The following is a 13,005-nucleotide window of genomic DNA, read 5'->3' as shown; positions in this document are numbered from 1 at the left end:
TCAACAGAAAGCCTTTGCTCACTATGCAAGCGAGCATCATCATGAATTGTATTGTATCCCGATCCAGAGGATATCAATGGAATGTATCGCTCTTCTTCGTATGGGCCTTTATCAAAGGTGGGAGTAAAAGATCTCGCGTCTCTTGGCAGGTATTCATGGTGGACAAATTCACGAGCAGGCTCATGATACTCAACTCTCCTTTTCTTAAAGGTGTCACCCCCATCATCAGTTATATCAATGACATCGACCCTGCGAGACAAGTCCTCGACAGGCCGGCGCAGTGGTGTTACTGGGTGGACTGGAAATCTGCTTAACCTTCCTTTGGGCAGGGGGCCAACTCGATCGGCCTCGGGACGTCTGAGCACCGGGGGTGGAGTCTGAGGAACCTCGATAGAGGGCAAGACGTGATCCTGTGGGTTCACTATTTTCTCACGATAAGTAACTGGGGCTCTGAAAGGGCGCTCGAGTTGCCCACGATCTGAAAATGCCTCAGGTCCTCTAACGAAACCTGGAGCATTTTCAGACTCAATTGATCGAGTCACTATTTTTCCTTCCGTGGGACCTGCGACCCGTTCAATGACCGAACCGTCGTCTAACTGTATAATGTCGGGAGGTCGTCGATGAGAAGATTGGAGCTCATATGGCTCAATAGAAGTTAGCTTGAAAGTTTTCACAGATAATCCACTTGCTGGAGATGGAAGAAAATTAGTCAGAGTCCGTCATATGTTCGGCACTCACACGATGGTCTATCTCTGTATTTCGGCTCTGCATGTCAGGTCGCTTGCTGAGACTGTCGGAATGGCCAGGACGTCCTTCGCTAATCGTATCAATTGCAGCGGCAGGAGCATGTCGAGCGACAGCCACCTGGTTGTCGTGTATAGACTCAAGAGGCTCATGGACTTTTTTAACTGGTTCAGGCAGTGGCCGCTGCAAAGAATAGGGAAGCGCTTGGCTGTCTATTGAAGTGCCATGGAAATTAACCTGATCAGTTGCGAATGTTCTGTCCCGATATCGATCCCTGGCGCGGTCCCAAGCTTGATACCGGCTGAAACCTCGGCGGTCAATCTTCTCCTTGCCAGCCTTGGTTCTTTTCGGAGCCTCTGGTACAAAACGAAAACCAGGCGGTGCCTCATCATCGGATAGATCGCGAAATGGCTCCCGGGAGATGTTCGCATAATTGACCTGCTTTGTTTGCAATTCTCCAGCCAGCGCATTACTCGACACGATTTCAACGCTAGAATCGCGATCGGCGGATGCATGATCAGTCTCTTGCTCTGTATCACTGTCTTCATCGTCAGATATGACAATGACCTCTCGGAACACGTCCTCGAGAACGGTCTTCCCGTTCTCATCATCTCCTCGCCACTCAACCAGTTTCGCTAGAGTAGGCTCCTCTACGAGGCTTCTGGCTTCCTGAAAGGAGGTTATTTTCAGAAGGCGGTCGTAATTCGTATATACATGTCGAATATGTGCGACGACGGCTAATTGTGCTCGACGTGCTAGTGGTAACTCAACAGCAGTACCGACTTTCCGTTGGCCCTACAACAAAGTCAGCAACCGCAAATTCCAACTCGAAAAAAGTACCTTTTGAAAAGCAGTGGTGATAATTTGATTCAAATCTTTTTCTGGTATATTCGGGAAAAGGTCCCGAATGGCATCTCTCGCTTCCGTGTTGATAGTGGTTTGAGACACCTCCGAATCAGCACGCCTGTTGAATCCGTTACTTCCTACGTTCTGGAAGGGCATCACCTTTCCATTTGCCGTGAGATATAGGCCCAGATCCATGCACACTGTTGCCACAACGGCACTCGGGAAATGGTATCCGATTCTGTGTACATGTTGGGAAAGGTCATGTATATGTTGATGGGGAGTTGTCTAAGCTGAAACTGTGAGCGGAGAACGTAAAGCAAGCCGGGTTCCGGGAAAGTTGTGTTAACCAACCGTGACAGCAAACACCTTGAGCCCATCCTTCCGACACATTTCTTTACACGCACTGGTGAGCTGGGGGTTGCCCGCAGGAATGAACGTATATCCTCGCGGTGCTTTCGCTTCAAATGATATCTGGAACAACTGTCAAGATTGTTCTTCGCATGATGCAGATAGTCAACACAGTAACATACGACACTCCGAAGCTTCTTCTTCTCTTGTGTAATGCTCTCCATGATGACCTTGTGTTTTCGGGTCTTTGTCTTAGCGGCCCTACTCGGAGCGCGCGTGGCATGAGCCGACGCGGCCCTCCGAAACACTCGTGTCATGATTTTTCACAGTGTCTCCTCGAGACAGTGAGTCCAATGGTAGTCTTAGGTCTTGTTCAACCCATCCACTTCAAGTAGTAGTAGGCTCGATATTCTGCCATGAGAGAGGCCGCTAAAAGCATATTTCCAGCATAGGTTATGACAGATGTCAAAGAAAATCTCGCTTGTTAGTAAAAAATTCCTACTGAGACACTTGAAAATGAAGCGCAGTTCTCAGTCTGAAAATCCCATGGAACAAGACCCAAAGGTTGCCGGGTTATGCAAACTCTGACCTTTACGCCGGGGGAGAAAGGATAAGACAAGAGCGTTCCCACGTTCGGATATCCCACCTCACGTTGAGAGAGCGTCCATATATCGCTGGATGGTTCGAGGGGAGCTGAAGTGGAAAGGATAAGTAAGAGGGGACCGGGGGAGATGGCGGCCCAAGCTACGGAGTACGCGGTGGGCGGTGAGCAGAGAGCGGCCCGCCACCCACGCGACCGTCTCCTTCCTTCTGGTCGGCGAGTCGGCAGCTGCAACCACAGGAGCGTTGCAGATCCCTCCCGTCTTCCGTGCTTTGCTGAAAGGAACTAAAAAGAAGCCGTTATTTTTCTCCACACTCCCTTCTCCCAGAGGCTTCGACTGAGGCTTTCCAATGCAGACGTCCTGAAATTTGGCTTCTCTATCTGTTCTGCCCTTGCTCCCAAACATGAACGCTACGGGGCAGAAGCTAACAAAAGCCGTCAATCAGCGAGCCATAGTTCATGCCTATCGACACCTCTATCGACAAGGCCTGAAAGTGGTCAACTACTCTACACCTTCGCGGCATGTATTGCTCCGGATCTTGCGCTCTTCGTTCCGGTCTGCGTCTCGCGAAGATTTTGATCCCGAGAGGATCTCCAATACTCTGCGTTTTCTCCAGCGCGCGTCGGAGTCTACAGGTTTAGAGCATAAGATCGTGAAAAATTTAATCATGGTTAGATACTGGGAGCAGCCTCAGGTCAAGAAGGATGTTAGAGTGTGAGTGACTAGGTAATGCAGGACGACGCAGCTTGGTCTGACTGTATTCTAGGGTGAAAGGGCAAGACAGAAAGGAAATCCATCTTCGAAAGAATGCAAATAACCATTTTAACGCCACTCTGATGCTTCTGAACGAAAGCTTGGGCATCTGCCTGAGGTGACTTGCGCCTCGAAGATCGAGTCCCTAAAATGTCTCTCATGCCCAGGCTATATCCACAGCCACACAAAGGTTACTTTCCACGGGAAAGACATATGAGCGCCAACCACAGGGGCCGTGTGCGATTCTTCCTGTTATGGGAAGGACTGCGTCTCCTTTGAGCTTGTACTATCATTGAGCTCCCAAGCTTTTCCAAAGCTTAGTTAGATGGCATCTCCTGTAGCCGTGCTACAAGGAAAATACTAGGATCCAACTTTGCTCTTGAACCAACAAGCTAGGCCCAGCGATCTTGTTCGTGGGCCAGTTCTGTAGTGAATATGATTATCTACAATGTATGCGAACTAGTTGTCTTGTAAGTAAAACATGAAAGAAGAGGGAACCTAAACTAGATCGTGGGCATGTGCCGCTTTCTTCTAAGAGCTCACTCACAAATGCGGAGCGGAGCGGCTTCTGTCGGCGATGGACTACTACTTTAAGCTGAGGATCAGAAGAGATCTGCATTTTATCAGAGCTCTGGGGCTCGCCATGATTCAAACCTGACTATTTTTTTTATTAATCTTTGCTATGATTATTTTCTCAGGCATGTATTTCTTTCTGAGGTATGCGGCACCAGTTCAGGTCGTAGGTAAACCACAGTAGTTCTGGGATCTGAGATCAACGCAAGTCACATGCGAGCCACCTTCTCAGGGAGCCGGAGGCACGTCACATGTGCCCAGCTCCGCTGCTGTGTCAGCACAAGGTCCAGCAGCGGCCTCATCGCCGTGACCGGCTCTTTCGCAAACCTGCTCATGGTAAATCTCTCCTCGTGTCTCCAATGAGTGGGTTAATTTCTTCTCTCCTTATTGAACCTGTCTTTCGACAAGCCCGTCGTCTCTCTCGTCATACAGGCCCGGAACTTTCACCATCGCCTTCCGATGACGACCGAGCAGATGTACACTCGAGCGCATCGAGCAGCATCTCCTGCCCTTCGCCTTCCGAAGATAAAAACAATGGCGCCTTCATAGCAAACACTCAAGAGTACCTTGGACGGAGGATGAGTAGACGAGAATCCCCCAGTGGTGATGAGCGACATCGGGATATCGATACCTCTCTGCAGTTGGGTAGAGGGAGCCCCGTTTTCGAGCCCAAAGAACAATCTAACGATGATGCCGCAATGGAAACGGCTAATTATACCAATTTCAATGTCGAATCTAATATGTCTTCGGGAGGCTCTGGGTCTAGACCGCCTATGGGTGCATATGAGCAAGCCTCCATCCAGGGAAGAAGCCGCCTTGTGCCAGAAAACGCACGACCACTTGGGCAGTCTTTTAGCTGGGATGAGAAGGGACAATCCCCATTACCAGAAGATGATGGGATGGGTGTTTTAAGAAGAAAAATTCATGCAATAAGGGACAAAGAAGTTTCAAACGCTGAGAAGGCGCGTTTGATTCATGACTTAATGACAGAGGGATACACTTCTTCTCAAAGCAGCTTCAACAAGGAATCATCCTCAGTGGCACGTTCTCCGTCTAGTCTTCGAAGCCTAGAACGACCCTGGACTCCAGCATCCCATCGGAGCCGACAGTCTTTCGATCAATTATCCCTGACCTCGGCTTCAACAGTGTCGGTAACGCATGCTGCAAACCCGTACAATCTAACTCCAGAAGATCTAAAGCCGACGTTCGTTCCCAAAGAAGATCCGGAAGTTCCACTATCAAACCAGTCTTTGCCGTTGGAAGACATAGATGAGGATGAATTATTAGAAGAAGACGCTGCTCTTGGTTGTCGGCATTATAAAAGGAACGTTAAACTGCAGTGCTATGACTGCAAGAGGTGGTATACCTGTCGTTTCTGTCACGATGAAGTTGAGGATCATTCGCTGAACCGACGAAAAACTGAAAACATGCTGTGCATGCTCTGCGGACGTGCGCAGCCTGCTGCACAGTGGTGTAAAGGATGCGGTGAGCAGGCCGCTCGGTATTATTGTACTGTCTGCAAGCTTTGGGATGACGACAACAAAAAGAGCATATATCACTGCAATGACTGCGGAATTTGTCGAATAGGTCAAGGTCTTGGAAAAGACTTTTTTCACTGCAAGGTAAAAGTAGAGGGAACCTACAGATCTCGCCCTTTGCTAACATAGAAGTAGACATGCAGTGTGTGTATGCCCATATCTATCGAGACCACTCATCGATGTATTGAGCGTTCCACTCAATGCGATTGTCCTATTTGTGGGGATTACATGTTCACCTCTCCTGAAACGGTTGTGTTCATGAGATGTGGCCACAGTATACACCAAAAATGTTTTTCAGAATACTCGAAGACTTCGTATCGTTGCCCGATATGCAGTAAAAGCATAACCAACATGGAGTCTCAATTTAGGAACCTGGATCGCACTATTGAAAGCCAACCCATGCCGGCTGAATTCAGGGACACCAAGGCATTGATCTATTGCAATGATTGCAGTGCAAAATCTGCCGTTCGGTATCATTGGTTGGGGTTGAAGTGTGAATTGTAAGTGGTGACGTCCAGTTATTGCCTGGGTAAGAAGCTCATAAAAATAGGTGCGAGTCGTACAACACCGCACAGATACAACTACTTCGCGGTACCGATTCTGAAATTCTAGAAGAGAGCCATAATGATGACACGGGCCTCCCAGTAGCGCGGCCCAGATCGTCGCCCTACTTGGGGGACGAAGACCCACGTGCCCATGGATCAGAAATGTCACAGATGACCTCAAGGTCGGTGCCGGGTACAGATCTATATTTACCACCAGGCATACCTTCCTCTTCAAACCAGAATTCCCAGTCACCTTATAGAACTCCGCAATACCGCGCCCGTCACGCTGTTTCACCTGTAATAAGCAATTATTTTGGACTTCCCCCTGAGCGAGATTCCGCAAAATCATCCTCGATTATTTCGGAGCCGTTGAATGACAGTAATAATGACAACGGTGATGATCTCGATTTCTGGGGTGGCAGCCGCCTGAGATATAAGTATGGCTTCCTCAGCAATGAAACAGAGTCGACCGATGAGCAAACTGAAGTGGATGAGGATGACTACGATGAAGATGCCATTGAAGACTCTGAAGAAGAGGAAGAGGAAGAGGAAGAGGAAGAGGAAGAAGAGGAGGATGACGATGTTGACAGCATCGAGATTTTTGGGCATCGGTGAAACTTACATATAAGGTGGCGAATCACCCGTTCCTGGCAACGTGCTATTTTCGTTCGAATATCGAGGCTAGTTCCATTCTCGATATCATCTCGGCGAACTCAGATCATGCAAAGCTGTCCGAATAGCAGAAATCATGCGCTTTGAGCCGCTGTTTTGGTATTTGCGTTTTACAGCAGCCAGGCGTAGGTCTATACTTGGTACGGACTTTCCTGCAGCTTCAACAGTAACGAGACCCATCCAAATCCGCCACCGCTGCAAGCGGACTTTGTTCTTTGCAGATGGTAGAATAACCTGTTAAAGAGATCGATGAAAGATCTCTCCTCTTCTGGCAGAAGGGTTAAGGGATTTTTTGGGAGTGACGGCGAAATATGAATATTGGAGTTCGGAGTATCGAGTAATACGATTATTAAACCCGAGATTCTCAAAGCGTTCCGTAATAACGTAGAGCCTTATGCTCAGAACCCGCCTGAGGCTACCGCCCTGCCAATATTGAGTCGATGTCGAGGGGTTCCAATGAAAGTTAAACAACAAAAAATAGAATGTGTGGCAATGTTTTAGGTAGTGTGATATCTCTGTTGGAGTTACTTATGGTCAGTGGTATATTGAGATAATAGGCGACGCTCATGGCTTCTGTACTGCAGTAAACATGGATGGCGATAGAGTTAACTGTGGCATCTGGAGGGAGAAAAGCAATTGAATTGCATGGCAACACATTATGATTGAAACAACAAGTTATCCGACTCAATAAAAATAAATATTATGAGAAACCCAGGTGTCTGGCAAATATTTGCAACTTTAGGTCCCTATTCCTCCCTACATTCGTGCATCAGTTCACTGGATATCGGCACATGTACACACATCGAAGATATTATCTCCTCAAACAAGAGACCTGTCTGGAGGCCCGCCATCTGGAGCAATAGTCTCCTCCTTCTGAATATTTTCAACATGAGATGTTGGATTTTCCTTTGGCTCTTCGATCCTTGCCGCAAAGAAAGCTCCAGTCTCAACTTTCCCGGACACTGACTCCTGTCCTCCGGCTTCAACAAAGTCCGGACCGCCGAAAATCTTCTCCATACGCTCGAGGGAGATGTTCTTTGTCTCAGGGAGAATGAAGAAGACGGATAGCTAATAGATAAGAGATGTAAGTAGACCATTTTCGAGAGATAAGTGACTATCAAGAAACGAGGACAAGTGAAAGGAGAGGCTTACACCCGCAGCCACATTGAGACCGAATAGTAGCCAATAGCTACGCCCACCCACTGTGCTGTTGAACTTGGGCCAGGGCTGTGTCAGAAGTAGGAGCCACGAGGTTTGTCCTAGCATGGATAGACCAAAGCCCTATAGCAGAACATGGAATAATCAGCAAGCATCATAGTGATGATAATTTAGGGTGTGCTCTCATACCTTATCCCTGACATGCTGTGGGAAGATCTCTGACACTACAGTGGCAGCGATGGGCCCATTCGACCAGCAGTATGTTAATCCAACGACGAAGAGCATCGCAACTTCAACCACCGCGGCAGGCTTATTGCTATTGTCTGGAAAAGCGGTTGTGAGACAGGATAGTATCAAAAGAGCAACAGACTGTATCCCGAAGCCAGAAAGGAGTAGCGACCTACGCCCAAAGCGATCCACCGTGAAAGTATTCACCAAAACGATGAGCAATTGGAGCACCGCCTGGATACCGTTGATGGCTAGCGCCTGAGATCCAGAGTCCCATCCCAAACTCTTGTAGATTAATGTGGCATACATTGTGAGAGCAGCAATCCCTCCGCACTAAAGGTGATACCCTTTGGTCAATGCATAGTCAGTGAGAAATCTGCGTTGCACTCACCTGCTGGAGACCTGCAGCATAGAATCCATAGAGAAGCCGCTTTCGCATGGTTTTGTCCTTAAAGAGGCCTATATATCCTGGATCGTAACGGCGGCGATATTCTCGAGAGGCCACCAGTTCATGAAACTCTTTGCAGATCGCATAATCGGTCACTGATCCCGATCTCAGCTTGGCCAGAACGTGGAGAGCACGCTCAGGAGTGTCTGGATGTCTTTCAAGCAAATGGCGAGGGCTTTCTGGGTAGAGGAAAGACATAATAATAATTGCAAGGCCAATTGGGATCTGTATGATATTTGAGACCCTCCATGCGACATTGTAGGGAGATGTATGGAAAGACATCCCATATCCAGCCCAGAAGGCGATAAGAGTGCCTAGTTGGTAACCAAACTGGGACACCGTTCCGACAAAGCTTCCGCGAAGTCTAGTGGGAGAACATTCAGCAACATAGAGATTTGTTGCAATGTAGACACAGCCAAACCCAAGGCCGCTGGAGAAATGGTATTAGCATGAGCCATCGAAGCATACAACAAGAATGTGAGATAAGACTTACGTTAGAAGCCTTCCAAGAATTAAGACACCAAATGTGTTTGGGATCACTTGCACAACTCTGAGTGTATGTCAGCACTGTATACAATCTATAATCTTGGTAGAGCCTCGCTCTTACACTCCTATGATCATGATGGAAATGGAGACACGCAGCGCCCAGAGACGCCCCAGCAAGCTAGCAAGGGTACCTCCGAGATACAGCTGGGCAAGCCCTAAGAATAAGAACTTCAGCCCAATACCTCCCTCGAGGTGACATTGGATGCGCACTTACCGGTCATAGCCCATGGTATTGTAGCAACAAGACCCTGTTTATCGTCGTCAATGTTATAGTACTCTGTGAATTGCTTGTCTGCCAGAATCACGGTCATTATTCCGGCATCATATCCATTAAAGCATGTCGAAAACGACATTCCATACAAAAGTAAGGCCGCATAACTTTGGAAGTCTGGTTAGTTCAAGGCTCTCCTAAAGGTTGGAGATGAATAGAAGATAGGTACCGGTCATTCTTCGGGAGGAAGGTCTCTATGGAGCCCATCTTCACGATTGAGACGCTACAATGATTAACTACAATTCAGATATCATGGCTAACTGCATTCCAGTCATATATACTTTGATCATTGTCAAAAGTGCCTCGGAACCCCACATTTCAAGCCCGGGCTCGTGGGCAGATCTGGGGCTCCCCCCCCCCCCGAAGATACACTCATCCCGCACGCTCGCCGCAGCATGTGGCCTGCCGACGAAAGTGCGCCGCTTCAAGGAGGGACGAACTCCGCATGGATAGGGGTGACTTCGCTATCACGAAGTGGGAAGACTTCCATTTCACACTGGCAACAGTGGACGCCCCGCCGGAGAATGGAGTGTCAAGGAGGAAGTTCCGCCGGAGATTTGCCGTTTTGGATCCAGGTATAGGGAAGATCTTCTACAGTCAGCCGCGGTGGTGGAGGATATTGGTGTCTCTGAGAGGAGACTTGTTTCTCTTCTCCACTTTTTGGCTGATTCCACTGAAGGTCCGAGAGAGGTATAAGGAGCGGCTGGCTGCCGAGGCCATGGCACAGACTTCGAAGACGCAGCGTCGACGTGCTGCTCTCTTTTCGCTAGGTGACCATATACAAGGTTACCTCACTCGAGCCAAAGCGTACGACGTAAGGATAATCCAGTGCTTTGACAGCCGAAGAGTTCCTCTTAGGTAGTGCACACTGGACGTCTTTTCGTGCCTTCTTGGTAGCCACCTGACCCAATAATAATCCAGTGCGCCAGAGAGATCGACAATTGCAGTCGGAAGAACTCATAGCGGGGAACCTGTTCTGTCTTCAGTCTCACTATGGAATATCCGCAGGAAAGCTTCCATGCAACGACATTCGCACCGGGCTCCTTCTGGGCCCGTCGTCGTCTGGTGGTTCGGTCGAACACTCTTCGTCATCAGCTACAGATGCTGAAAAGCACTGGGCGATACGATGCATTTAAACTGAGATGGCATCCAAGCTATTCGGATCCGCCAACCATTTGGCCAATTCCAAATCATCTATTCTGGGATTCGGACGTCGCCAAGTGGATAGAGGGCGCGTGCTATTTCTTGATGGACCAACAGGACGACGAAATCAACGCAGCAGTAAAGGAATTAGTGCAGATGATCCAAGGAGCTCAGATGGAAGACGGTTATCTCAATATCCATTATACCGTTGTCGAGCCGGGAAAGAGATTCACAAACCTGAAAGACATGCATGAATTGTAGGTCCCAGGCCATTTCATAGGGATAACTGCTAAGAGTTCGTCCGGTCACCAGGTATAATGCGGGTCATCTTATCGAAGCAGCAATTGCACACCAGCGACACTATGGAGATGACTCTCTCATGTCACCTATCCTTAAGTATGTGGATTTACTAGCTGCGACCTTTGGAAATGGACCTGATCAAAAGCGCGGCTATCCTGGACATCCTGAGATTGAACTGGCCCTCTTACGGTTGTATAAAGTGACAGGAAATCAGAAACATCTACAGCTGGCTCGCTTTTTTATTGAAGAGAGAGGAAATCCAAAAGGCGGGAAAGGAGGACGGCACTATTATGACGTCGAGGCGGAGGAGAGGGGCCAGCCAGAAAATGAGACTCCATATTACTATCCAATTAGAAGAAGCTATTGGTAGGGTTTCTCGTTTCACTCATCTCAGCCTGCATTGTCGATCATGGGCAATTTTCTGACCTGCGGGACAGGTATCATCAGGCCCACGTGCCAATCATAGAGCAAGAGACGATAGAGGGACATTCAGTACGGGCGATGTATCTTCTTACCGCTGTTGCAGACTTAGTGCGCATGTTCGCTCCTGAAAGTCAGGTTGGAATGAAATACATGCCTGCTCTGAAACGGCTTTGGTCGAACATGATCGAGAAGAAGACATACGTAACTGGCGGTATCGGCGCAATAAAGCAGTGGGAGGGATTCGGAATCGACTATTTTCTCCCTCAAGGAACCGACGAAGGCGGCTGCTATGCAGAGACTTGTGCTGCGATTGGGGTGATGACGTTTGCTGAACGACTTCTGCAGGTGAGTTTATCACCTAGATCTCATGGCTATATTCCCACGCAGAACGCCAATACTAAAGACGCTCCCTAGATCAACCTGGATAGTCACTTTGGAGATGTTTTAGAGCTCTGCCTGTACAACGCGGTCTTGACTGGAATGAGCCTAGACGGAAAAGCGTTTACATATGTAAACCAGCTCGCATCATCAGGAAATGATCTGTCTCGGCGCTTCGAGTGGTTCGAGGTTTCATGCTGTCCTCCTAACGTTACTCGCACACTTGGCTGTCTTGGAGGCTATGTTTGGAGTTCCACTATCGACGAGCGAAGAGCAACGATAAACGTACATCTATATACCTCTGCGATCCTTAGGCTTCAGGTGTCCAGCTCAACGCTTGAGATAAAACAGAATACAGATTGGCCTTGGGACGGAAATGTTACCTTCGATATCACAATCAATGGGCCTCCTGTTGAAGTAAACCTCAGACTGAGAGTCCCTGACTGGGCTCCGTCTTGTGAGGTAAGTATAGATAATTCAAGTGTCCATGCAATCATAGGAACGCAAGCTGAGATATCATGTAGCTTATTCCCAGGCCGGATAACCTTGACATCCGGAGTGGGTATCTGTTTCTAAGCCCATCATGGATCCAAGAGAACCCGCGATTCAGCATTAACCTTCCAATGCGCCCCAGGATCGTGCGGCCGAATCCTCTGACTATGCAACCGGTTGCATACGTGTGTCGAGGGCCAATAGTGTATTGCGTCGAGGACGTAGATAATCCCTGGGAAAGAAATCATTTCAAGGTAAAGCAGCCGTGGATTGAAAATAGGTCGGGCATTGTTAACGCATAGCCAGACGACTATCTTCGACACCCACGCTCCCCTGCGCGAAGAAAAGCGATTTGAACCAGATGGATACATCGCCATAACTGCAGAAAAAGGAATGAAAGGCGAACTGGACCTCTCTGCTTGGGAGGACCAGATTGTGGCGGAATCTAGCCACGTGGTAGAGAGCTGTAGCAACCACGCTGTCCGTGACACTGTCAATGGGACCGCCGACAGAAATACAGTTCACGCGCAAGAGAAAAGAGACTTATGCTTCATTCCGTATTACATGCGTGCCAATAGAGGAGGCAAGGGCCATATGAGGGTGGGACTTCGTGTAGAGTAGGCTAGATGATGGACAAAAAGGTAGATGCCTGCTATTGCTACATTGTCCAATGGATTTAAATCTGTTTTCTGATAATGGATTCAAAAAAAACCCCTCGACGTGGTCACGTACGAAAAATATTCCCTACACATTTCTGCCAATGTTAACAAGACAACAAAAGCTTTTTAATCGGTTGCGATCGTGAGATTACCTCATTGGGAATAGGTTGAAGCACTAGTAGTCGCATATGCAGCACTGATATCATACTTGTATCGCCTTTATCGATACTAGTACTAGGAGCGCTGCTATCACCGTGGAAGGGGCTAGACGGCTTAGCTAAGCGACATGCCGCTGCCGCACTCGTGACGTTGTGTCAGAAGCTCGCCACGAGCGACAT

At 48.4% G+C, this 13,005-nt stretch overlaps 5 protein-coding genes across 5 annotated transcripts; 2 read left to right on the top strand and 3 right to left on the bottom strand.

The window, feature by feature from the left end:
* Window positions 1-705: 705 nt before the first annotated feature.
* VTN00DRAFT_4537 (uncharacterized protein) lies at window positions 706-1,785 on the bottom strand (the record flags this gene model as incomplete). The annotated part of the gene is made up of 2 exons (XM_069430975.1): window positions 706-1,539; window positions 1,585-1,785. The coding sequence occupies 2 exons, from the start codon at window positions 1,783-1,785 to the stop codon at window positions 706-708; spliced, it is 1,035 nt and encodes a 344-aa protein (XP_069290057.1).
* An 800-nt stretch (window positions 1,786-2,585) lies between these two features.
* VTN00DRAFT_4536 (uncharacterized protein) lies at window positions 2,586-3,912 on the bottom strand (the record flags this gene model as incomplete). Its single annotated transcript, XM_069430974.1, has 3 exons — window positions 2,586-2,964; window positions 3,046-3,169; window positions 3,837-3,912. 3 exons carry the CDS (start codon window positions 3,910-3,912, stop codon window positions 2,586-2,588), a joined length of 579 nt encoding a protein of 192 aa, XP_069290056.1.
* Window positions 3,913-4,225: 313 nt separating this feature from the next.
* On the top strand, window positions 4,226-6,564 carry VTN00DRAFT_4535 (uncharacterized protein; the record flags this gene model as incomplete). Its single annotated transcript, XM_069430973.1, has 3 exons — window positions 4,226-5,488; window positions 5,540-5,904; window positions 5,955-6,564. The coding sequence occupies 3 exons, from the start codon at window positions 4,226-4,228 to the stop codon at window positions 6,562-6,564; spliced, it is 2,238 nt and encodes a 745-aa protein (XP_069290055.1).
* Window positions 6,565-7,440: 876 nt separating this feature from the next.
* Window positions 7,441-9,479, bottom strand: VTN00DRAFT_4534 (uncharacterized protein; the record flags this gene model as incomplete). The annotated part of the gene is made up of 8 exons (XM_069430972.1): window positions 7,441-7,689; window positions 7,774-7,902; window positions 7,969-8,340; window positions 8,399-8,885; window positions 8,949-9,005; window positions 9,063-9,156; window positions 9,216-9,379; window positions 9,442-9,479. The coding sequence occupies 8 exons, from the start codon at window positions 9,477-9,479 to the stop codon at window positions 7,441-7,443; spliced, it is 1,590 nt and encodes a 529-aa protein (XP_069290054.1).
* Window positions 9,480-9,717: 238 nt separating this feature from the next.
* Window positions 9,718-12,629, top strand: VTN00DRAFT_4533 (uncharacterized protein; the record flags this gene model as incomplete). Its single annotated transcript, XM_069430971.1, has 7 exons — window positions 9,718-10,086; window positions 10,281-10,672; window positions 10,728-11,081; window positions 11,153-11,483; window positions 11,553-11,978; window positions 12,041-12,262; window positions 12,315-12,629. 7 exons carry the CDS (start codon window positions 9,718-9,720, stop codon window positions 12,627-12,629), a joined length of 2,409 nt encoding a protein of 802 aa, XP_069290053.1.
* Between the last annotated feature and the right edge of the window lie 376 nt (window positions 12,630-13,005).

This window comes from Thermoascus crustaceus (assembly GCF_041956765.1).
Source record: "Thermoascus crustaceus strain CBS 181.67 unplaced genomic scaffold VTN00scaffold_2, whole genome shotgun sequence".
Lineage (NCBI taxonomy): Eukaryota > Fungi > Ascomycota > Eurotiomycetes > Eurotiales > Thermoascaceae > Thermoascus > Thermoascus crustaceus.
This window is presented reverse-complemented; position numbering and strand designations above follow the sequence as displayed.